The following is a 24197-nucleotide window of genomic DNA, read 5'->3' on the forward strand; positions in this document are numbered from 1 at the left end:
ATGTATTTTTAGATAGGAGCTTTTTATGTTTATACACTACATGATAAAAGTCTTGTCGTTGATCCCAGTCGTAAGAGCAAAAAATAATAACTTGACTTCTAAATGATCATTTGGAGAAGTGTCAGAAAGTAGATTTTACAGATGAATCATCTGTTGAACTGCATCCCAATCATCACAAATACTGCAGAAGACCTATTGGAACCCACATGGACCCAAGATTTTTACAGAAATCAGTCAAGTTTGCTGAAGGAAAAATCATGGTTTGGGGTTACATTCAGGCCCCATTTACACTAATGCGTTTTCGTTTTAAAATGCATAAGTTTTGCTGCGGTTGCACCATCCGTCCACAGTACGCCGGAGTTTTTGAGCCCCGGAACGTTTTGAAAACGCTGGAGAGGCATTTTTAATTCTAAAACGCTGCTGCTCCGTGTCAGTGTGGATGAGGGAAAACGGAGACATCTGAAAACGGAGGCGGGGCTGCAGACATTCACCTCTCTGATTGGGGCTTTTTCCTCAATATTAAGTAACCTACATACAGTTCAGTCCTGCATCCTCTCCTTCTAAGTTCCGACTTTGCACATTTAATATGGAAAACAAACTCCCGAGTGTGTACTTTATAACGTGAATCACATTACCCTGGCTATGTTGTTTCACTATCTTAACAATAAAATGAAAACATGATGTGAGGAACTGCCTATTTTCGTTTTGATATTAGCAACTTAACAGACATCAAAATGTTGAGGCGTTGTGTAGCTGCATAATATGACCATCATCATGCATATTTTTAACAAAACGGAACCGATAACATTACTGCCTCCTTTCATTTTTCATTGAAAATACGAAACATAACCTCCCTTTCATTGAATATCATTTTTAATAATCAAAGTAAATGTAATAATAAAAGAATACGTACACTAAGTTTATACAATAGAGAAAATAAAGGCAGATGTGCAGAATCCGTGTACGCGGTTACATTAATATCCTAACTTATTTTTGCATTACCTGAGAACAAGTAATAGATTCAAAAGACCAAAGTCGGGGAATATGTCGTTAGATACAGACAACAAGATGAATTAAATATCACGTTTAACAAATATACTGAGATTAGATCCAGTGGTAGATCCTTGATGAAAAGTCCGACGTGCACAGCTCTCACATGGGTATGTGCTCAAAGCACGCTGCAGTGCGTGCCAGAGTGTGTGTGGTCACATGATGTGTTAACGGGACCTCAGTATTGGGGTGTGCGAGAGATCTGCAGAGTGGATGGCAACATGAACAGCCCGAGTTATCAAGACGTTTGTGCTGCCCATTACATTACAAACCACAGGAGAGGGCAAAATATTTGGTATAATAAGCGTAATCCAGAGGCCTTTGCCTTTAATATAAGCCCCTTCTGGTACTAAATGATCAACTAGAAGTCAAGTTGTTATTTGCTGTTCCTAAAACTTGGATAGACAACAAGACTTTTGTCAGGTAGTGTATATGTATTTTTTGTTAACAGTAATAACTCATTGAGAGCAATAGTCTTATATTCAACATAAAAAACTTGGACATTATGTAAGCGTTCTTTCTGCTTATATTAATTGCATTCACAGGAAAGCCTCGTTTGTATGTTTGAAAGTGCGTTTGTATGCATGCACTTGATCACTTCAGTTTGTCCCTCATGCACCCATAGAGCAGGTTCTTCTCTCTGATGTAAGCAGTTCATCAGAAAAGCACATTTTGTGTTTGCGGGTCCATTAAGGTGGAGTTTGCTAATGAGAAGACTTGATCTCTCAAAGCGCTGTGGGGAATTAGATTAGAAGACTCTGGGTTATCAAGACCACCAGCCTTAATGCTTTCTCAGAGTCGCTCGTCACTGACCCACCGATGGCTCATTTAGAAGCAAATCAAGATGTCTACTTGAGCTTTCAGCCTCGGGTCTACTTCTGAAAATTTGTAACCATATAAGCAGTAATGCTGAATGGATCTAATGAAGGCTGGCTTCTACCTGCCCATCTTTTCCTCATTCATGCTATTAATTAAAGCCATCAGAAAGTGACAGAGTTCAGATATATGGTCTCAAGCAATGGATTTGTGTTATTTGCACTTTAGAGTTTTAATAAATTACAAAATTTATATGTTATTTTAAATAATGCTCTTAAATGATGGATGTAATGACTTTTTTTTTTGCATTTAGGCTATTCATTAATGTGATGCGAGATCAGTTATATGATCTCAATCATCAGGTTTTTGCACTCAGAATTGTACAAAAACATATTAGGCTGTCAGTTAATAAAGATGATCATTTAAAAGCTGTCCCTAATGTTTTTTGTGCATGTTTGAAATCTCTTGTTAGGTTTGTGGTGGTTTATCGAGGTGCAAGCCACACTTTTAAGCTGCAGAGACTGAATGAATCTAGCAGGTACCGTTTCCGGATCCAGGCGGTGAGTGAAGCTGGTGAAGGACCGTTTTCTGAGACCTACACCTTCAGCACAACCAAATCTCTGCCACAAACACTGAAAGGTACCATATCTAAGTACACATTACCTGCCTACTTACTTACGTTCTTTACTTCCAGCTGTTTAGGATCACTTTTTTGTGTTAAATAGTTTTTTCTCTCTCTTCATTTTGTCATTCTTAATTATTATTATTATTTTTTTTAAATGTGTCAGGAAGGGTTGCCAAATGGGGTAACATTTTTCAGTATTACCGCAAACTGTATTTTTTGTGTTAATTTTTATTCTGCAAATATGCATTACATTATTTAAAAATTACAGCAAATAAACAGTTGAAGACAGAATTGTTTAACGGAGAGATTTTTTTCAACACATTTCTAAACATAATAGTTTAATAACTCATTTCTAATAACTGATTTCTTTTATCTTTGCCATGATGACAGTAAAAAATATTTGACTAGATATTTTTCAAGACACTTCTATACAGCTTAAAGTGACATTTAAAGGCTTAACTAGGTTAATTTGGTTAACTAGGCAGGTAAGGGATAATTAGGCAAGTTACTGTATAATGATGATTTGTTCTGTAGACTATCAAGAAAAAAATATATAGCTTAAAGGGGCTAATAATTTTGACCTTAAAATGGATTTAAAAAAATTAAAAACTGCTTTTATTCTAGCTGAAATAAAACAAATAAGACTTTCTCCAGGAGAAAAAGTATTATCAGTCATACTGTGAAAATGTCCTTGCTCTGTAAAACGTCATTAGGGAAATATTTTAAAAATAAAAAAAATAAATCAAAGGGGGGCTAATAATTCTGACTTCAACTGTATATTTATTTCTATTGTTATTTGAACTTCACTCATAAAAGAACGCTGAAAATGAATCAAAGAGTTTACAAAAACATTAGAAATTAATTTTCAGAAGCAAATCGGCATAATAGAATGATCAAACATCATGTGAAAATGAAAATTTGAGTAATGATGCTGAAATATAATTTTATTTTGTTTTGTGTCAGAAGTACGTTACAATTTAAAATATATTAAAAAGAAAAAATTATCTTAAATTTTAGTTGTAATTCACACGAAAAATGCGGCTTGATCGAATAAATCCAAGAGACTTAAAACATACACTCCATAACAAACAAAAAAACTACTGACCCAGTATTATTTGTTTTACTGAGTAATTATTGTTGCTTTTATTCATGTTCTTTATTTGAATATATTATTTATAATAGTTAGAATTATTTTATTGTTCATAATATGCATATTATTTCCTAATTTAATTGAAATTACATTTTTGTGTGGGTTTTAGGCATTTTAAGCTTTAAGGTAACTAAGGATCTGAGGTCACACTTTACAATAAGGTTTCATTAGTTAATTCTAATTTATGTATTTACTTACATGAACTAATAATGAACAATGTTCGTACAGCATTTATTAAACATAGTTTAACATTTTCTTATGCATTACTAACATCCTAATTCATGCTTGTTAACATTAGTTAATGCACCATGAGTTAACACCAACTAACATTGAACAACTGTATATTGATTAACTAACATTGACAAATACTGTAATAAATGTATTGCTCATTGTTTGTTCATGTTAGTAAATGCATTAACTAGCATTGACTAATACAACCTTATTGTAAAGTGTTACCAGATCTGAAATAATACATTTGTGTGCATGTTGTTTTTACAATTATAATAATTATAATTGAATTTTTAAAAATCTTACTTAATTTTTGCCCTGTTAGCTCCAAGAGTTGTCCAACTAGAGGGAAATACTTGTGAAGTCACATGGGAGAGTATTCCACCAATGAGAGGAGACCGAATCAGCTATGTGCTACAAGTGTTGGGTGGGAGAGAATCTGAATATAAACAGGTAACATCCAAATCCTCATTAACTCTCTATCGTTTTTTACTACCTTTCATGTATTGTACAACTGTTCCCTCAAAACATTGACTTTTGGGAAATGTTTGATTCTTATGTTCAGATGAATCATATCCTTTTTACACTGAAGTACTGACAAGCCTTTAATATACATGTAGTTTTTTTTTACATCACAGTAGTTGAAGCTTAAGCTGTAAAGGCTCCGCCCTCTTCTGAAAAGGGGCAGGGAGCAGGAGCTCATTTGCATTTAAAGACGCACAAAAATACAGCATGGTGTAATAAACAATCCATGATGTATTTTGAGCTGAAACTTAACTAACACATTCTGGGGACATCTGAGGCTAAACTTGAATGTGGAATAAGGGTCAAATTTACCTCTTTTACATGTTTAGGACAAGAATATCATGTGGTATTATGATTTTGTTTCACTGAAGAAAGGCAGTCGTCTATATTAGGTTTACTACATATGGCCACAGACGATGATGTTGATAAATAGAATTATTTTCAAGAGGAAATGGAAAAACTGTTTGAGCTGTTGGCACCATTTGCTCTTCGCTCCATTTTATTTGCCGTAGCAATCAGCATTTGAATGAATCTGAGTGCTTCTGAACACACAGTCCCACTGGATTCATTAAATTGTGCTGCGGGTTTAGAGGACCTGGAGAGAGAGAGATGTGTGATTGTAATCATTAGCGTTTATTGAGGTGTGCAGTCGATTTAAAATTGTTTCTGCTTATGTCACTTCCATTGAGAGATCAATCAAATGAAAGCTCGTGTTTGAAATGATGTGTGAGTTTAACCATTAAAATGAGAAAACGGGCTTTCCGTCAAAGTCCCTGTTGTGTCCTAGAGAGTCTGTATTTTTATATTCATTGTTGAGTTTTAGATGGAAACATCAAAGTCATTTCTTTCATAAAATTAACAAATAGTAGCAAATATTGTACTGCATATAAGGACTGGGCGATAAATCATGTTTACATCGATTTGTTTGAATTAAAATCGGCTGTAATCCAAACACGTGACACTGCACATGGCAGTGTCAGCAAGCAGGGACAAACTCTGAGAAATGTTGCGCTCTCACAGATGCATGCCCGCCAAAAAAACAGCATAATTCTGGGCTCTCAGTCACACATTTACCGGCAGACATGCATTTGAAACTGCACGCCTTGTATTTCTTACAGTAAGAAGTAATGGATTAGACAAATAATGGACAAGACGGGCAAACGAAAGGAACTAATTATGACTTAAATCGTAATTGTGGGATGCAGCTGAGAATACTCTTGTTGATATAGCATCATTTCTGTGACAGTGTACAATACATAATATTTTTACATTACCGTGAGGGTTGGGATTAGGGTTGAGGTAGCAGTAGACGCTAATAAATGAATGCGTAATTTAATAAATAATATAAATACTTCTAGTTAACTTCTGATCACAGCTGTATCCTTTCTAGCAACAATGGCGGTGCCCCTTACCCATGATAAAGCAAATAATACAATCATTATGAAGCTGTTTAAAAGACAAAACATATGTTCTATCACATATTTGAGAATTGGAGTATCAGAAATTTCACAATATAATAAGAACATTTGTCAATATTTACAGAAAAGGGCAAAAAGAAATAAAATACGATATACACATAGATCATTGAGGCTGGTGGGTCATGTGACTCATTGCCATGGGAACTTTGAGCCACAGTGGATTCTAATGCTGTGTTCACACCAGATGCAGAATACGTGAATAAATCATGCTATTCGCGCGTAAATAGACATGTGAACATTTTGAGTTTACTCACTTCAATGGCGTATCAAATTCGCTTCACAATAGATGTGGATTCACGTCATGGGCAGGGCTTCTGTCTGCCCAGTGACTCTAGTTTCGTTGCTAAATGGCTAACATGGATTTTATTGAGAGAATATCTGTGTTTATGTGCTTTAGGAAGGCTGATAAACAATGTCGATTCATTTGAGTCCACTAGATCCATTCAAAGGTGCACCCAGCTCTAAACCAAACCATCATCGTTATTAATGTCTACACCTTCCCCAAACCTAAACCCAACCATCACAGTTATTAACGTCTATACCTACCATAACCCTTAGCCCAACCATCACAGTTATTAACGTCTACACCTACCTTAACCCAACCATCACGGTTATTAACGTCTACACCTACCCTACCCCTAAACCAAACCATCACGGTTATTAACGTCTACACTTTCCCCCACCCTAAACCAAACCATGATCGTTATTAATGTCTATACCTACCCCAATTCTAAACCTAACCATCACATTTATTAACGTCTACACCTTCCATAACCCTAAACCCAACCATCACAGTTATTTACGTCTACACCTACCATAACCCTTAACCGAACCATCACAGTTATTTACGTCTACACCTACCATAACCCTAAACCCAACCATCACAGTTATTTACGTCTACACCTACCATAATCCTTAACCCAACCATCACAGTTATTAACGCTACACCTTCCCCAACCATAAACATAACCATCACTGTTTTTAACGTACAGCCGCAAGATGCAGAGGTTTTCATACTTGACGCGCTCGCCATTGTACTGTTATTTGCAATGCCAAGGGGCAACGCCAAGAAGGCTATCTGTCATGACAAAATGAATGAAGAAGTCAGTGAGTGCAGTTGCATGGTGGAGTTGCTAAATGAATAAATATAATAATATATCAAATTAATTGGTTGTGGATAAATTAGGAGAAAACTCAAAGCATTTAATGAAAATGTTCTCTGGTAAGTAGTTCCGCCATCTTGCCAACAACATCTCATTGTGACATCTCGCATGGTTCAATAGGATCTCGATAACGGCAAGTTAAGCTCCATCTTACAGCCCCGTCTTGCAGTCTGCAGACAGATACACTTGGAGTAACTCATGCAGGAGGGTCAGCTGGGTTATTTAAAACTCACTGGTGAAAGGGTTAAATATTAAACAGGTTTTAGAAAGTAAAAACATTCATTTTCTTCATAGGGAAATGATTTTTTTAACAACAACCAACAAACCTTTAAAGACAGAATGAACCACATGCTGCTAAACTTGTAGGCGGGCACTAATTCTCTCTTCTATGATCCAATTGGTTGTGATTTTGTGACAGCACAGCTGTTTGTTTGAATTACAAATGTGGCCTGGCTGTTTCTGATTCACCCATACAGTAATTCATGTGTTGGAATTAATTTATCCTACTCATTTAATTTGATTTAATTTAATAGAATGAAAAGAAAGATCATTGCGAGTGAAGGAGTGGAGTTTCCCAAGCTGTAATAACTTGATTAACTAATTAATTCCGCAGCCTTTTAGTCCATTCATGCAAATGCTCCTAGGAGATGATTATACTTAATTCAAGATGGACATTTTGTGAAAACGTTTGTTTTCTTTTGTATGTTTGGGAGCTTGAGGTGCCGTATTCAAGATAATGTCAATATTTTCATTACATTTTAATTAACAAGGCTTTTAATACACAGAAGACTGACTGTACAAGGATGATATTATTGCCTTGACACACACTATTTAGACCTCAAAAATTGAGCCACCGGCGATCAAGAGGCTTAAAACCTCTTTTGTTTCCATGGAGACATAAACTGTGGTCCATTTAAAACAGCTGCATGTGACTGGGAACAAAGTCACCTGAAAACGTTTGCTAATATAAATGATCTCCATGTTCCTCTGTTTTGATTGTCCGCTTTCTGAGTGTTCTTGTTTTTCTCTGCATGTTCCCAAAAATGGCCTATGCCTTTGGGACAACAACTGAGCTGTTGTTATTCATGTAGTTATTTTGAATGGAATAGTTTATTTTGGTTGATTTTTGGAAACGTGTTTTTTCTGAGGCACTGTAAAGTTTGTTTCTCAGTGTTGCATAGAAACTTTAAAAGCAACAGTTCACTGGTAAATGGCAATTTGCTGTTATTAAACAGGACTTTTCTTCTGCAGAAGCCAGACCCCCTAGTTTTGCACGATTTTTTTTTTTTTTTGGTGATGTTTTGCGATAAAAAAACTGATTTTGTGGTTGTAATTCACAGAAATTTACTATATAAAAAAATATATAAATATAAAAAAATTATATATGTATATCTTATTTACCATATTAGATAGCCTACAATGTTTGGTATGCCATCTGACACAAAGGCAGACAGACACAATCTTGACACAAAGGTACGCAGAGTTTAGGAGTTCACATTATTAATTTCTTTTCGACTCGATGTTGAGTTGAATTTTATGGATCAAAAAGTTTCATGGTTTTCAGCTCAAAAGCTGGGCACATTTTATATATTGGGTTAATGATTCCTTTCAAAAGAACAAGCAGATAGTATTTTTGTATACAGTTGATGATAAAATTGTTAGCCCTCTTGTAAAATTTTCATTTTTCAAAAAGATGATTAAAGGAGACTAAACACATTTTAAACAATAGTTTTAATAACACAACATTTTGGTGGTTATTTTGCAAGATATTGGTATTCAGACAAAAAAATTAGGGGCTTAACTGTATTGATTACATTAACTATGCAGTTGTTTGTTCTGCAACCAAGCAATAAAATAGGTTTAATAATATTGAAATAAAAGAAATAAGACTTTTTCCAGAAGAAAAAATATAATAGGAAATAGTTTGAAATTTTACTTTCTGTGCTAAACATGATCAATATTTGAATAAGAATTAATAAGGGGACTAATGTCTTCAACTTTTGTCTTCAATTGTACAAACATCCAAGCGTTAGACATCCAAATTGCAAGTTCAATTTGATCTTCCAGCCTGAATTGAATTTCCTTTTATTTTTCAGCTCTTTTCATTCATGTTTTGATGCCTTTTTTAATTACTACACGTTTGTCTTAAACAAGCAAGCAAGCGCATGCAGAAGCATTTATGTAATTCTGTAATCATCTGAGTTTCATGAACAAACGTAAGAGCATCTCTCAAGTGTCAGTTTTAGAGGATATTGATCATCATGACAGTATTGTTTGCTGTCCAGATGAAAGGATTACGATGGCTTGTTGAGATTCCCTTTGAGCAAAATCTGATGATTAATCTTTTGTAGTTTGTGGGTCAGACATAGACTGCATAAGATTGTTTGTCCTTTTTTGCTGCTGTCTTAGATGTTTGATACTTGACTGACTAGTGAACCTGAAATCTTATTGTGGCCTGTGGATCATTCACAGCATGTTCTGTAGCTACCTAAATATGGAAAAAACTATAACTATAACTAAATAACGGACAGATAGACAGGGATATACGGATTGGTGGATGGATGGATGGATGGATGGATGGACAGAAGGATGAATAGACGGATAGACAGATGGATGGACAGAGGGATGAATGGATGGATGGATGGATGGACGGATAGACGGATAGACGGATGGATGGATAGACAGACGGATGGACGGATAGACGGATGTATAGACAGAAGGATAGACAGACGGATGGACAGGGGGATGGATGGACAGACGGATGGACTGATGGATAGATATATAGATAGATGGATGGATAGATAGATAGATAGATAGATAGATAGATAGATAGATAGATAGATAGATAGATAGATAGACGGATAGACGGATAGACAGATAGAGAGAAGAATAGATGGACAGACGGATGGATGGATGGACGGATGGATGGATGGATGGATCAATAGACGGACGTATGGACAGAGGGATGGATAGACGGACGGATAGACAGAGGGATATACGGACGAATGGATGGATGGACGGACGGATGGATGGTTGGATGGATGGATGGATGGATGGACAGATGGATAGACAGAAGGATAAATAGACGGATAGACAGACGGATGGACAGATGGATGGATGGATGGATGGATGGATGGATGGACGGATAGACGGATGGATGGATAGACAGACAGACGGACGGACGGATAGACGGATGTAAATACAGAAGGATAGACAGACGGATGGACAGAGGGATGGATGGATAGATGGACGGATGGATGGACTGATAGACAGATAGATAGATAGACGGACGGACGGATAGATGGATGGACGGATAGACAGATGGATGGATGGATGAATGCTACTAATTCATTAAGCATGCAAAAGTCAATAAAAGTCTATTTGATCTAATGCGTGACCTTCTGTCCTGCAGGTGTATAAGGGAGAAGATGCGTCCTTCCAGCTCTTGGGCCTGCAGTGGAACACAGACTACCGCGTGCGAGTGTTTGCATGCAGACGCTGCTCAGACAGCCTCCAGGAGCTCTGTGGGTCCTTCAGCCCCTCGGCCCTTTTCAGCCTGCGGCGGATGGACACCACACTGGCTGTGGAAGCGGACATCAACAAAGCGACCATCAGCAGATCACTCTCTGACGAACAGTTTGCCGGACTCATAGTATTCGGGGTGGCTTCTCTCTCTGTCCTCATAGCCTTCCTGCTTCAGCTTCTCATTTAGAGGCGAGAAACGGCACATTCCTGTCTGTCTCGACAACTGACAAAACCAATTAAAGGGTTCGAAATGAACATTCTGTCATCATTTACTCACCCTCATGTTGTTTCTGAGAGATTGCTGTCCCTCCCTTGAAATCTGTTCGCTCAAAACTTTCAATTAATAATCTATCCGTTTATGAAGAGATACTATAGAGTCACTATATATGATGAACAGATTTAATTTGGGCTTTTCTTAATGGTTAGACATTGTTTAGCAAATTTAAGCAGAAGCTTAGTCTTGACCTGTGAGGGCAATCCTCATTGGCTATTGCGCAAACATGCTGCCTTAATTGCTAGAATGAATCTCATTGGCTCTCACTCTTCAAGCAAGCATGATTGAGCTTCCACCAAATTGTGTTTATATATTCAAGTGTTTCATATCATATTAAATATTCATATCATATCATGAAAAATCCATATATGCTGAAGTTTCACCAATATATCGGTGGTCATATCGGTGTAGGCCAATAAACGCTTATTTATAATTTTAACGTAAGTTGCCCCATAATAGAATAAACTGTTGGCCGATAATTTTTGAAATATTTCTGGTGGTTGGTCCACATCAGAAATACATAAGAAGCCATCAGAATTGTGAATAGTTCAAGTGATGGTTCACCCAAAATAGAATTTAACTTCCAAATCTTTGAGTTTTCCATCTGTTAAAAACAGAAGATGTTTTGACTTGACCTCACTTTAACAAATGATGTCTGCAAAATTATTGCAAACAATTTTTGTGTTGAATTTAAGCAAATAAAATGTAGCAATGTTCAACTTAATTTGTTTAAATTCAACCGAAATTAATTGTTTACAACCACTTAACTTAAAAAAAAAACATTTGTAAATCCAGGGAATCATCTTTGAATCATTTTTTTCCAGTGTATATTGACTTTAATAGTCGGAAAAACAAATTCTATGGAAGTCAATGGTTACACGTTTCCAGCTTTCTCCAAAATATGAAGGGTTCAGATGCAAAAAAGTGCCATTCCTAATTGCCATTCCTAAGTGCTCCTGTGTGTATGTTCCGTAAATTCACATTTATTTTCTTTGCATTGCATTTAAAGTGAAATAAACTAAAATATTGGAGCCTTAGAATCATGCTCATTTTAGATGAACATTTCAGATGGCACTTAGAGGTTTTTGTATCTGAACTAGAGGTGTTTTTGTATCTTTTCTTTACCAGAAGAAAAACTCATAAAGGTGAAGGATGACGCAAATGATTTATGGGTGAACTATCCCTTTAATTATTTGGGGAAATAAAGATCTGGATGTTTCCAGCAGTTCAAGTTTTACAGTAAAACCAATCATATATCAAGGTTTATGTTTTCAGGACACATATATCAGTTATAGACCATCAAATCCCAAGGGTTATCATAATGAAAAAAATCAGGATGTAATCAGACTCGGACAAAACATTATCAAGATTTAAATTCATTGCCCAGTATATCATTTATCGGCATCCAAATATCTGTGATGAAAATATCCAGACTCAGGCTCCAAAAATACACATCAAGATTTATATTTATCAGACAATATAATCATAATTTTTGACTTGGAAACATACCAGTAGTCAATTCCAAATATCTAAATAAAAGCCTAATTTAAATCTGTTCATCTTTAAAATGATCACTTCATCTTCAGAAGACTTCATCTTGACTCCTATAAATAATTCTATGAACATTTGAAAGCATCAGACTTTCAATCGAGGGAAAAATGGCTCCGGTGTGATTAAAAGCATCATGTATGTTTCATTACCGAATGACATGAGGTTGTGTAAATAAATACAAAAACAAGTGTCATTTTGAGGTGAACTAACCCTTAAATACATGTACTGTTATTTTTATTTCATTTTACTTTAATTTTTTCGGGTCATTGATCAAAAATGAAGCCTCTACTGTTCACCCGAGCTACCGAGTCTTAGATCATTTTCAGTAGAGCTTTTTAATGGTCAGTTTTGAAGTCATTTTTATATCTTTAAATTGTCGTCTAGACAGCTAAACTCCATCAATGTTCTGTTCCTCTTATCTGTCCCTCTGTAAAATCTGTCTGAAAGCTTCATAAAAGCTTTTTCTTCCATTCTTCCCTCTTTCATTTCTCCTAAAATAGGTGTCCTTGGAGTGTCAACAACAACTAAAAGTCAAAAAGCAACTGTCAGTCCAAAGAGCGTCACATGACAGTCGTCTCCATGGTCCAGAGTTGTGAAGTCTGGAGAGTTTATACCTCAGGGTCTTTAGAGGTAAATCTGTGCCTTTAAATCCACAAATCCAAACGTTCACCACAAAAATCATTTCAGAGTTCAGATCTGCTGCTTCCAGTGTTGAGTTAACCCTTTACGCCATGTTATACCCTACACGATCATGTTTACTAGCTCAATCAGCCCTTAACCAAAGTTAGCGAGTGGATATACAGTAACAGTTTGGTTAGGTTTATTTATGCTATATTCTCCTACTTTATAATGCAAATCACAGTGCAATCTTCATTTATTTATTACAAGAATCTTCAGAGCTGTCATATTCATTATTTTTTTTCCTCATGTAGCATGTCTTTTTTTATAAAGGGAGGGAGGGAGGGGTTGTGACAAAATCGCTATTATTTTTACAAATATAACACTGCATTTTAACAGCATTAACCTGTCTTGTTTCAGATATATTTGTATTGTTTTTTTTATTGTGAAAATCTGATCAACCTTGTGATTTCACCTGCACAAACGGCAAGGTCTTGGCCTTTTTTTTTTAAACATTTTTGCTTCTTTTAATCTTTATCTACACTTCATCTAGTATATGTGTGTATTGCTGAACTTTTTAGATAAACATTCCATCGCTTTCTGATTAAAAGAAGTTGAAATGACTTGACACTAGAAAACTTGAAGTGGAAACACTTGAAGAGCTTTTTTATTTCATTTTTTTATTATTTTTTTTAACTCAACACCCGGCAATTTTTAAAATTGGGCAAACAGATTATTTTGCTGTATTTCTATCAGGTATTACGTGGCCTAAACACGTTTTCCATATTTGCATATTGTCCATGAAAATCATTCCATATTACCATTTTTTTTAAACATAATTGTCACATTTATTGATGTAAATTATAATCGTAGACATTATATTTAAAAAACAAACAAACTACCATATCAGTTTAAATGTATAGATCTTGAAAATACTACCCTTTTGTATTTAAGATGATTATGTATCTGTAGCATATATGTAATATATTTATACGCAATAAATGTTTTTTAAATTTCTGAAATAATTGGGTGTTTGTGTTTCATTTATAAGATCGTGATGTCTGTCTTTCTATATATAATTATTATTTAATTAATATTTTCTTTATATTAATAATTCATTACGTTTATATAGTACTTTTCTGGACACATTTTTTGGGAGGAGATCTCCTCATCCTCAAAACCCCTACTCTTTTTCGAAGGACATTCTGGGATTTTTAACAACCACAGAGAATCAAGAGCTCGGGTTAACTACTTTTAGAGTTAAACAGTTAACAGGCTAAATAGAAGATTGGAAAAACGCTGCCTGGTTTGATGAGTCTCAATTTCTGCTGCAACATGGTAGGGTAAAAATTTGGCGTCAACAACATGTAAGCATGGATCCATCCTGCCTTGTATCAACGGTTCAGGCTGCTGGTGGTGGTGTAATGGTGTGGGGGATATTTTCTTGGCACACTTTGGGCCCATTAGTACCAATTAAGCATCGTGTCAACATCACAGCCTACCTGAGTATTGTTGCTGACCATCATCTCTTTATGACCACAGTGTACCCATCTTCTGATGGCTACTTCTAGCAGGATAACGCACCATGTAAAACCACAAATCATCTCAGACTGGTTTCTTGAACATGACAATGAGTTCACTGAGATCTGGTGACAATATGGACCAAAATCTCTGAGGAACATTTACAGTACCTTGTTGAATCTATGCCACAAAGGATTAAAGCAGTTCTGAAGGTAAAAGGGGTCCAACCTGATAGTAGTAAGGTGTACCTAATAAAGTGGCCAGTGAGTGTATATAAAGTGTTTTAAGCGGACTTTCTTTGATATTTTTATTTCATCGCTTGCTCAAATACAAATAAAAACGATTTTAAAAAGACATTCGAAATGTATTTCCAAGTACAGATAAAAACATTGATAACAAAAAAGATTTTAACTCTAAAATTAAGTAAAACTGCATGACTTCATACCCTTTATGCATGTTACACAAAAACACATTGCAGGAATGATTCTATAACCCAGAAGTGTCTCGAGAAAATGGTTTGCATTTAAATACCCATAATGTCATTGCTAAAAAAGCAACATTAGCTGAAATAAAACACAAAGTAGTTTTTACAAACCTGCAATAAGTGCACTTTTTATGCCCCACAACACATTTATGCAACATAACCTGACAGCAGAAGCTTGGGTGTTAATGGCATGGGATTGAATCATTCAGCACCATTGTATTTCTCCCTCAATGGGTACAATGTTACAGTGCTTACATCTACAGTGCTCTGTCATCCAGTACTTCACACAGTTTAAGGCATTTCTGGATAGTGTGTGTATACACTATTTACAGTTTGCATGAAGGGAATCATCACTGCTGGTGTCCGCTGATGATTTAATAATACTTGTGCGTACATTCTCAAAAAATACTATAATATTTATGCACTAGGTGTGTGTTGCACCTAAAATGTAACCATAAAAAAATTGTCAACGTTAGAATAATATTTTATTTAATTAACGTCTGCTATATACAGGCTAAATAAATAAAAAAAGTTGTTTGTGATTTGCTGATTTTTTCCAATTATTTACGCTTTTGAATTGCATCATGGGATCTTGCTCTGATGACTTTTGACTTCTAAAAGGTGCCTTTTAGTGATAAGATGCCTTTTATTGGCATTTTTAGTAGCTTAACATCATATATTGTTTTAGATGATCATGTAAAACAATACAGAAGCAAGGTATTGAGCTGCCAGTGTTATTTTAAAGGTGTTTTTACATTTTAAAAACTGGTTTTCAACACAAAGCTGGTAAAAATTTGGACAAACCCATCTGTTTATTTAAAAGCCAGAGAGAAAGAGAGAGATTGTGTGTATGTGTCTCTGTGCATTATTCTTGGTATCATTATTTAAAATTGAAATTGTATTGTTTCAAACTTTAAAAATAGGCAATAAAAGTAACTTTTAGTTGTATGGTTAACTTTATTAAGATTATGGTCCCATAATGAAATTAAAAAGTATAAACAAAAGAAAAGGCCACAAATCATAAGATTTAGGCATCTGTCAACCTTGTTGGAGATTTCTCTCATTATAATTTTTGTAATCAGTTTGGCTGTGTTGATGCAAACAGCATAAATCGCATTTCCTTTCATAAATTTATCTTACACTAGAAAATAAAATTACTCCAGGACATTTTTGTCTAATGTGTTGGCAAGTCTTCAATTTTTTGTTAGTATTTATTTTCATCATGTCTCAAAAAGGAATAATCCGGCAATGTTGGCGTGTTACTGATCAATGGCTCATCAAGACTGTAAAAATCCAAATGTAGCCTACTAAGTCTTCAGTTTATGAAAAATAATATATGTTTTTCCTCATAGAAAAAAACAGCAGAGATGCTATTTAAACGAACTGTAATTTAAAGGGTTAAATTCATTTGATCGGATGCTGGTCATCTCTGTCAGTTAATGTAAAGTCTAGAAAAATATAAAAATATGATACTTTATTTGATATATATTTTTTTAAATTAACGTACAAGTGTTACAAACATATCTTACAATGTATGACATTATGTGACTCAGTCATTGGGTTAATGTCTGTTCTGAGAGCGTTCAGTCTGTGTTCTGTAGTGATTTTCCAGCGTCACGTGCTCCAGCTGTACTCATTCCATACCGACACGCTCTCCGCGTTCATTATACTCTGGAGCGAGCGTCCGGGGGCGCGCTTCACTCGGAACAGTTTGCAGGCTGCACTCCTGAACTTCTTTGACATGATGTTGTAGAGGATCGGGTTGATCGCGGCGCTCAGGTAAAACAGCACGAAGGACACCAGGTTGCAATATTCGCTGATTTGGGAGATGACCGGAGAATTCGCCTCAGATGATTTGGAGACGAGATACCGACCCACGTGAAATGGCAGCCAGCAGAGAACAAACGCTAAAACCACCACAGCTGATGAAACGAGAGAGAAAAGAAGTATTATATAAGAAATATGTTTGACAATATAATTGTAAAAAAAAAAAGAAGTTAGTTTAGACATTAGTAACAATTATTTGGCCCCGAAGAAGGAGCTGAGCCGAAAGGCAAAGGTTTCGATTTACCGGTCAATCTACGTTCCAACTCACACATGGTCATGAGCTTTGGGTCATGACTGAAAGGACAAGGTCTCGGATACAAGCGGCCGAAATGAGTTTCCTTTGCAGAGTGGCAGAGGGCGCACCCTCATAGATAGGGTGAGGAGCTCTGTCACCCGGGAGGAGCTCCAAGTAGAGCCGCTTCTCCTCCACATCGAGAGAAGTCAGCTGAGGTGGCTCGGGCATCTGTTTCCGATGCCTTCTGGATGCCTACCTAGCGAGGTGTTCCAGGCTCTCCGGGAGGAGACCTCGGGGAAGACCCAGGACACGCTGGAGGGACTATGTCTCTCAGCTGGCCTGGGAACGCCTCGAGATCCCCCCGGAGGAACTGGAGGAAGTGTCTGGGGAGAGGAAAGTTCTCCCTTAAGACTGCTGCCCCCGCGACCTGGCCCCGGAAAAGCGGTTGAAAATGAATGAATAAATGAATCAACACAATCTCACGGCAATTCGTAACTTTTTGATTTAGTGGCTAATTCGTATGAATTAGTACGATCTAATTCGTACAATTTAGTACGATTTGCTCATCCCCCAATGATGGTTTGGTTTAGGGGTGGGGTTAGGTGCCACACCTCCTTTTTAAAATCATACCCTTTTGTACAACTGAACTTGTACGAATTCGAACGAATTAGCCACTAAACTGACAAAACGTAAAATACTTACGTTTTCTCGTGAGATCAGGCTGAAATGAATATAATAACTGAATTTGAAGCTTATCAAATGGAAGTGATTCAGATTCACCTGAAATAACCAGGCTAGAGTGATTCATTCGGGAAATTAAATCATAAATTAAACATAAGAAAATGACTCATTTTGTATTTATAGAGTTACAACTGAGCAATAGAGTAATTTGTCAAGGAATCGGATTTAGGTTACATATCTGTTTGTGATTCCCTCGAAACAAGTGAGCGATTCTCAAAGAATGACTTCTTTGGCAGTTAATTGATTAGTTAACGATTAACAGCAGGTAATTGAAATATACTGGCAGCATTATTGAGTTCTATCCATTAAAAAAAAAAATCTGTTTCCAAAAAATGACTCGTTTTAAAAATCAGAATGAATTGTGTATTTGAGTCACAATTGGACATATGAGTCATTCGTTCTTGAATCTTTAGTCGCTGTATGAATTCATCATTAAAATTATTTAAAATTATTATTAAAATGATTTTAAAATCTTTTTTTAATTTGCAGTTGGAGTTATTCTTTTCCCCAATAAGTGTTTCATACAATTCTTATCTCAAAATTATCCCAAATAATTTTTTTTTACAAATTTACACCATCAAAATAAGGAAATTTAGGACAAAACCCTGCTATATCTGATTGGATAAGTCATACCTCAAGTTTTTCTTTAAAAAGCAAGTTGTTACAAACTGCTAATGGAAAATCATTTATTCTGATTATGATAAAGATAATATAGTCTTAAATAATTGTAAACAGTTTTGTATTTGTAACATTTTTAACAAAATGCCAGTGCATGATTGAACTATAAATTAAAGATACAGATTACAGAAATGACAAATCGAAGTAATGACAAATGAAAGAAAATGTATGTAATGTTATTTTAACATTTACTAATGCACTGTTAAAATGTGTTAACCCTTTAAGTGCATGCTCAACCAAATAGTTGACCATATTTTGACTCATATAAAGTCATATAAAGAATGACTGTTTTCAATAATGGTTTATACTACACAGCATTGTTGGTTTACAAAAAATCCAACAAACAATTCTGTTGCAATGCTACACTTGATTTTGGTTTTATTGAAAAAAAAAAAAAACTTGTTAAAGTAGAATCTGAAATATTTTATGGCATACTTCAAAAAATAAAGATGATTTAGTATTCAAAAACGTTTTGTTTTGATTATGTCTTTAAATCAATTGGTCTTATACTTCATATTTTCAGATTTTTATATGTAATAATTCTGGTACTTTTATCATAAACCGACATATCAACCATTTGGTAGAGGTTGATATTTTAGAAATTATGGGATGTGTTGGAAAAAAATGCATTGTGTTAACTAGCAACATTAGAATTTTTTTCTCTTGGTGGGGCAGTTAAAGGGTTAATGATTGCATATAAATCATATAAAATGAATGCATATTATAAAGTAAAAAATGTTTTATATGCATTTTCTGAATGAAACACTGTACGCATATGTTTTTAGTCAACTCTACAAAATAAACAATTATATTTCGAAGGAAATATTGAGGTATTTTCGACAGAGTAGGCTACTCCAATCTTTGTATTTTTTTTACATTTAAATCAATATACTTGTTGTTTATTTGTAATAATTGTCAAAATGTGTTCAAAATAAATTCCAAATGTTGTTTTTTTCTTGTCAGAATTCAGTGTAAAATCATCGCGCTTACCCAGCATTTTGACCGTTTGTTTATTACTCTTGTCTCGACTGGAAATGGGTCCAACTGGGTTTTCCTTCCTTCTCCAGAGTCTTCTGCCAATGAGGCTGTAGAGCACAGTCAAACACAGGACGGGAAGGAAGAAAAACACACTGGACACCCAAACCATCATAGTAAGCAGTCCGGAGCGGATAGCGTATTCGGTGGCTTTACATTCATTGGTTTCCCACGCGTTGGTGCCGTTCTCGTGCTCGACCCCGACCAGAATGAAGATGGGTCCGGCGCTGCACAGAGCCACAGTCCAGAGGAGTAAAATCACCCCTTTTACTCGACCCCGCGTTACGATCACTTTCGCCCTGAGTGGGAAGCAGATGGCGAAATATCTCTCCACGCTAAGGGCGGTGATGTTGAGGATGGTGGAGTACGTGCAGCTCTCGCTTACGAACTGAAAGAGTTTGCACAACTCGTCGCCAAAGTTCCACGGCCGGTATCGCCAGACCCGATACAAGTCCAGCGGCATGCAGAGGAAAATCAGCAGGTCTGACAGTGCCATGCTGCAGAGGTACAGATTCGTGGTGGTTCGCATGTCTTTGTATTTAGTGACCACCAAAATGGTCAACAGGTTGCCAGCAATCCCGACGAGGAACAGAAAAGAGCAGGTCACCGTGATGCCGGTCAGGATGGGCACCGGGAAAAGATGCACCGGGATACTCAAAGTCCTCGGAGGTTGCATTACTGTCCATAATGTTCTCAGCGCATAAAGTGATGCTAAACGGGCAGATGGACACGTTTGTCCAATTAGTCATTATGATGAGATTTTTTAAAGGGGCTTAATGGCACCTCGTGGTTTCCACCAGGCTGTGGTTTCCATGCACATCTTACAGGTGTTCAGGGCACAGTATGAGAAGAAGTGCAGGCGAGTAACCTGTCAATGATGCGCCTCAAGCTGCGGCCAGGGGTACAATGATCTGCAGCGCGCATGCGCACAACAGTCATTCATTAATTGTGCTGATTGTGAAATGCACATTTTGTCGTTTAGTTTAGCATTTTGTGTGACTGCAACCTTTTCATTAGTGATTACTGCAATTCTTAAGTAAATCTTGAGAGACTGGCTACATTCAGCAGCTGGGTTAAAAGCTGATGGGTCATATTTGTTGGCTGTATGCCATCTGGTGGTGTGAACACACCCATCTAATGGAAAATATGTCACTTAAAAAGAACAAATCTCCATGCTTTGCTTGAGTAAACAAGCTGCTGTTGTTCAGGGTGCTGAAAGCTGTTTGGCATCTGCTGTTTGTTTGCCCACATTTTGTTACTAATATGTTTGCTAGCAAAACAAGCACATGTGTGAGCTCTAGGGTTATATATATATAGTTAAAATCAGAATTATTAGCCCCCCTTTGAATTATTATTATTTTTTTTTATATTTTCCAAATGATGTTTAACAGAGCAAGGAAATTTTCACAGTATGTCTGATAATATTATTTCTTCTGGAGAAAGTCTTATTTGTTTTATTTTGGCAGGAATAAAAGAGGAATAAAAGCAGTTTTTAATAAAAAAAAAACATTTTAAGGTCAAAATTATTAGCCCCTTTAAGCTGTATTTTTTTCGATAGTCTACAGAACAAACCATCGTTATACAATAACTTGCCTAACTACCCTAACCTTCCTAGTTAACCTAATTAACCTAGTTAAGCCTTTAAACGTCATCATCAGCTGAAAATATCTAGTCAAATATTATTTACTGTCATCATGGCAAAGATAAAATAAATCAGTTATAAGAAATTAGTTATTAAAACTATTATGTTTAGAAATGTGTTGAAAATCTCTCCAATAAACAAGACCAAGAGTTTTCATATATTAATGACATTAATGATATTTAAATAGTGTATTATGAGAAGAACACGAATTGTTCAATTCTTCCCACACGGTGGCAGCATTATCACTTAACACACACCAGTTTTAGACTTCTGCATTTGCAAAGTGTGCCATTTTCTCAGATTAACACATAGTATTTTAAGGAAAGCTGAGAACGTAAATAATGTTACAAAAACAGGGAAGAGAGGTTTAATTAAGTAATGAATTCATTGTCACTTTAGAGAACAAAGACGTGTCTAAATATTTCCTTTTTATAGCTCCTTCCTGCTTTTCCAGTTAATTTAGTTTCAAGGTATTGTAAACAGCAAGTTGCGTTCGGTTTGGTAGTCTATAAAGGCTCCATTTACACCCACACACACACACACACACACACGCACACGCACACACACACACACACACACACACACACACACACACACACACACACTTGAACAACTTTCTTTACGAGGACTTCACATAGACGTAATGATTTTACACTGTACGCACTGTATATCAGCCTAAACCAAACCCTGCAGGAAACAAATAGCATTTCTACATTCTCAAAATATGTCATTTAATGTAATTTATGAGACATTTTCCTCATGGGAACAAACAAAAAAGGTCACCACAAGGTCAAATGTACTGGTATTTCTATTTCTAAATACAATGTACACACACTGTTTAAAACATAAAGACATGCTTACAATTATCATCATCAGAGACAAACATTTAGTAAAATTAAACACAATGACCAAAAGTACAGTAAGAGCCAGTTAATGGACTAAAATATGTTTAATTTTAAATTGTTTTATTCATGTCACAACCACTCCTTTTTTACAATAGCCAATTATTCATTGTTTGACAAGTGGTTTGAGGTGGACTTTATCAGATCTTGTAATGGCAACTGTGACAGTCACATTCATAAAAATATTCAAGCTATGTTTAAGGAGCTTTCCCCCCTCCCTGTCCACCAGATGCCTTAATTTTCCAGTAGCTATTATCTTTAAAGATAAAATGCCTTCTTTTATGTATCATTAAACTCGCAGGAACCCTCAATACACTTGTCTTCTCATGCATGAATGGGCAGTAATGCAGTTTAAGGCTTGAAATAAGAAACCTGTAAGTGAAGCAAGATACTATTTTGTGCAAGTAAACCAGATTAGTGATGAAAGCCTCAAAACTATGAATTAAAGCCCACAATACTGCTGAAACTGGATTAGGAAATCTAAAAAATGGAAAATGTGTGAAATAACCAAATAAATGAGCTAAAATGTTGATCATAATTCAAAATATGGCTCAAATGCAGCAGTTTCCGCTGTGTCTGCAGTCGATCTGTAGATAAGGGACTGCGGTTACATTTACGTGGTTTGCCACACTAGCACTTACAGCCTGAAAAGCATTGTTTTTACTGTCTCTTGGATTTTTGACTGTACAAAAATAGAACAGGTTAATGAATGAGTAACAAGCCAAAGCATACTTCAAAGGGAAGATAAGAACCAAAGGTATTTTAACAAAACAAAAAGCTGAATTCTGATTACGTCATCATGCACAGTTCAGTCATGTTGAGACAGCAATTTTTATGGAAGAGGATGCAAAGTGTGACCTACATGATAGTATACCATTGCAATGTTCTTCATGAACAAACATTTTGATGTTTATACTGTATATGTTCATCCAGCATAGCCTACTGCACTATTGGATCTCATATGCAAAAATGAACTCAAATACAGCAATTTCATTGACTGACATGGATTGACAGATTTTGCTTGATGCATTTTGGCCCTGACTGTCATATTATTGATTGAAGTCTATATACTCTATCAATGTGTACTAGAAAGGATTCATCGTGTCTGTGATTTTTCTTTCAGAAGTTATTATGAGCAATGAAAATTTCTCCTTGTACTAATTTTAATTAGAATTGTACACTACCTCACATAAGTCTTGTTGTTTATCCTAGTTGTAAGAGCAACAAATAATAACTTGACTTTTAGTTGGTCATTCAGAAAAGTTGCAGAAGGTAGATTTTTCAGATGAATCATCTGTTGAACTGCATCCCAATCATCACAAATACTGTAGAAGACCTATTGGAACCCGCATGGACCCAAGATTTTTATAGAAATCAGTCAAGTTTGGTGAAGGAAAAAATCATGGTTTGGGGTTACATTCAGTGTGGGGTCATGTGGGACATCTGTAGAGTGGATGGCAACATCGACAGCCTGAGTTATCAAAACATTTGTGCTGCCCATTACATTACAAACCACAGGAGAGGGCAAATTCTTCAGCACTCCTCATACTTCAGCCCCCACATCAAAGTTCCTGAAAGCAAAAAGGTCAAAGTGTTCCAGGATTGGCCAGCCCAGTCACCAGACATGAACATTATTGAGCATGTCTGAGGTAAGATGAAGGAGGAGGCATTAAAAATGAATCCATAGAACCTTGATGAGTCCTGCAAAAATGCTTTCTTTGCCATTCCAGATGACTATTAATAAGTTATTTGAGTCATTGCAGAGAGTCTAAGCTCATGGGAGTCATACACAATATTAATTCTTTTCCACTGCACCATGACTTTATATTCTATGCTGTACGGTATTTCTGTTAAATGACAAGACTTTTGTCTAAGCAAAATCAGACCTTACTGTCCTAATTCAATAATTAAAAATCAAGACATGATCATATTTTATTTTGGTCAAAATAGGCTGCAGTACAAAAACCAGTCATGTTATTAGAGTAGTATGTCTGGATTCATAGTATTCTGCGGACTGTACTAAGGGGGGCAAATTTTAGGACGATTTTAAGGGCCAACACAGTCTTTGGACTGTAGGGGTATTGTGGGTTCATACTATCCTAATGTACAATGTAAGACTTTTTTTAACA

General features: G+C 35.9%; 2 protein-coding genes across 2 annotated transcripts in view; one reads left to right on the forward strand and one right to left on the reverse strand.

Annotated features, from left to right (window-relative positions):
* fndc3bb (fibronectin type III domain containing 3Bb) overlaps positions 1–13626 on the forward strand; it is a 126882-nt gene extending 113256 nt beyond the window's left edge. Inside the window, exons 24-26 of the mRNA XM_056450266.1 lie at positions 2339–2505; positions 4195–4322; positions 10448–13626. Of these exons, the coding sequence (XP_056306241.1) occupies positions 2339–2505; positions 4195–4322; positions 10448–10747 (595 nt within the window). The 3' untranslated portion in view covers positions 10748–13626. The remainder of the gene's footprint in view (positions 1–2338; positions 2506–4194; positions 4323–10447) is intronic.
* A 2954-nt stretch (positions 13627–16580) lies between these two features.
* ghsrb (growth hormone secretagogue receptor b) lies at positions 16581–20331 on the reverse strand. Its single transcript, XM_056450267.1, is given in 3 exon segments — positions 16581–16930; positions 19480–20173; positions 20175–20331. Coding segments are annotated over 3 exon segments (1101 nt in total). The 5' UTR covers positions 20274–20331; the 3' UTR covers positions 16581–16622.
* Between the last annotated feature and the right edge of the window lie 3866 nt (positions 20332–24197).

Source organism: Danio aesculapii, chromosome 24 (genome assembly GCF_903798145.1).
Source record: "Danio aesculapii chromosome 24, fDanAes4.1, whole genome shotgun sequence".
NCBI lineage: Eukaryota > Metazoa > Chordata > Actinopteri > Cypriniformes > Danionidae > Danio > Danio aesculapii.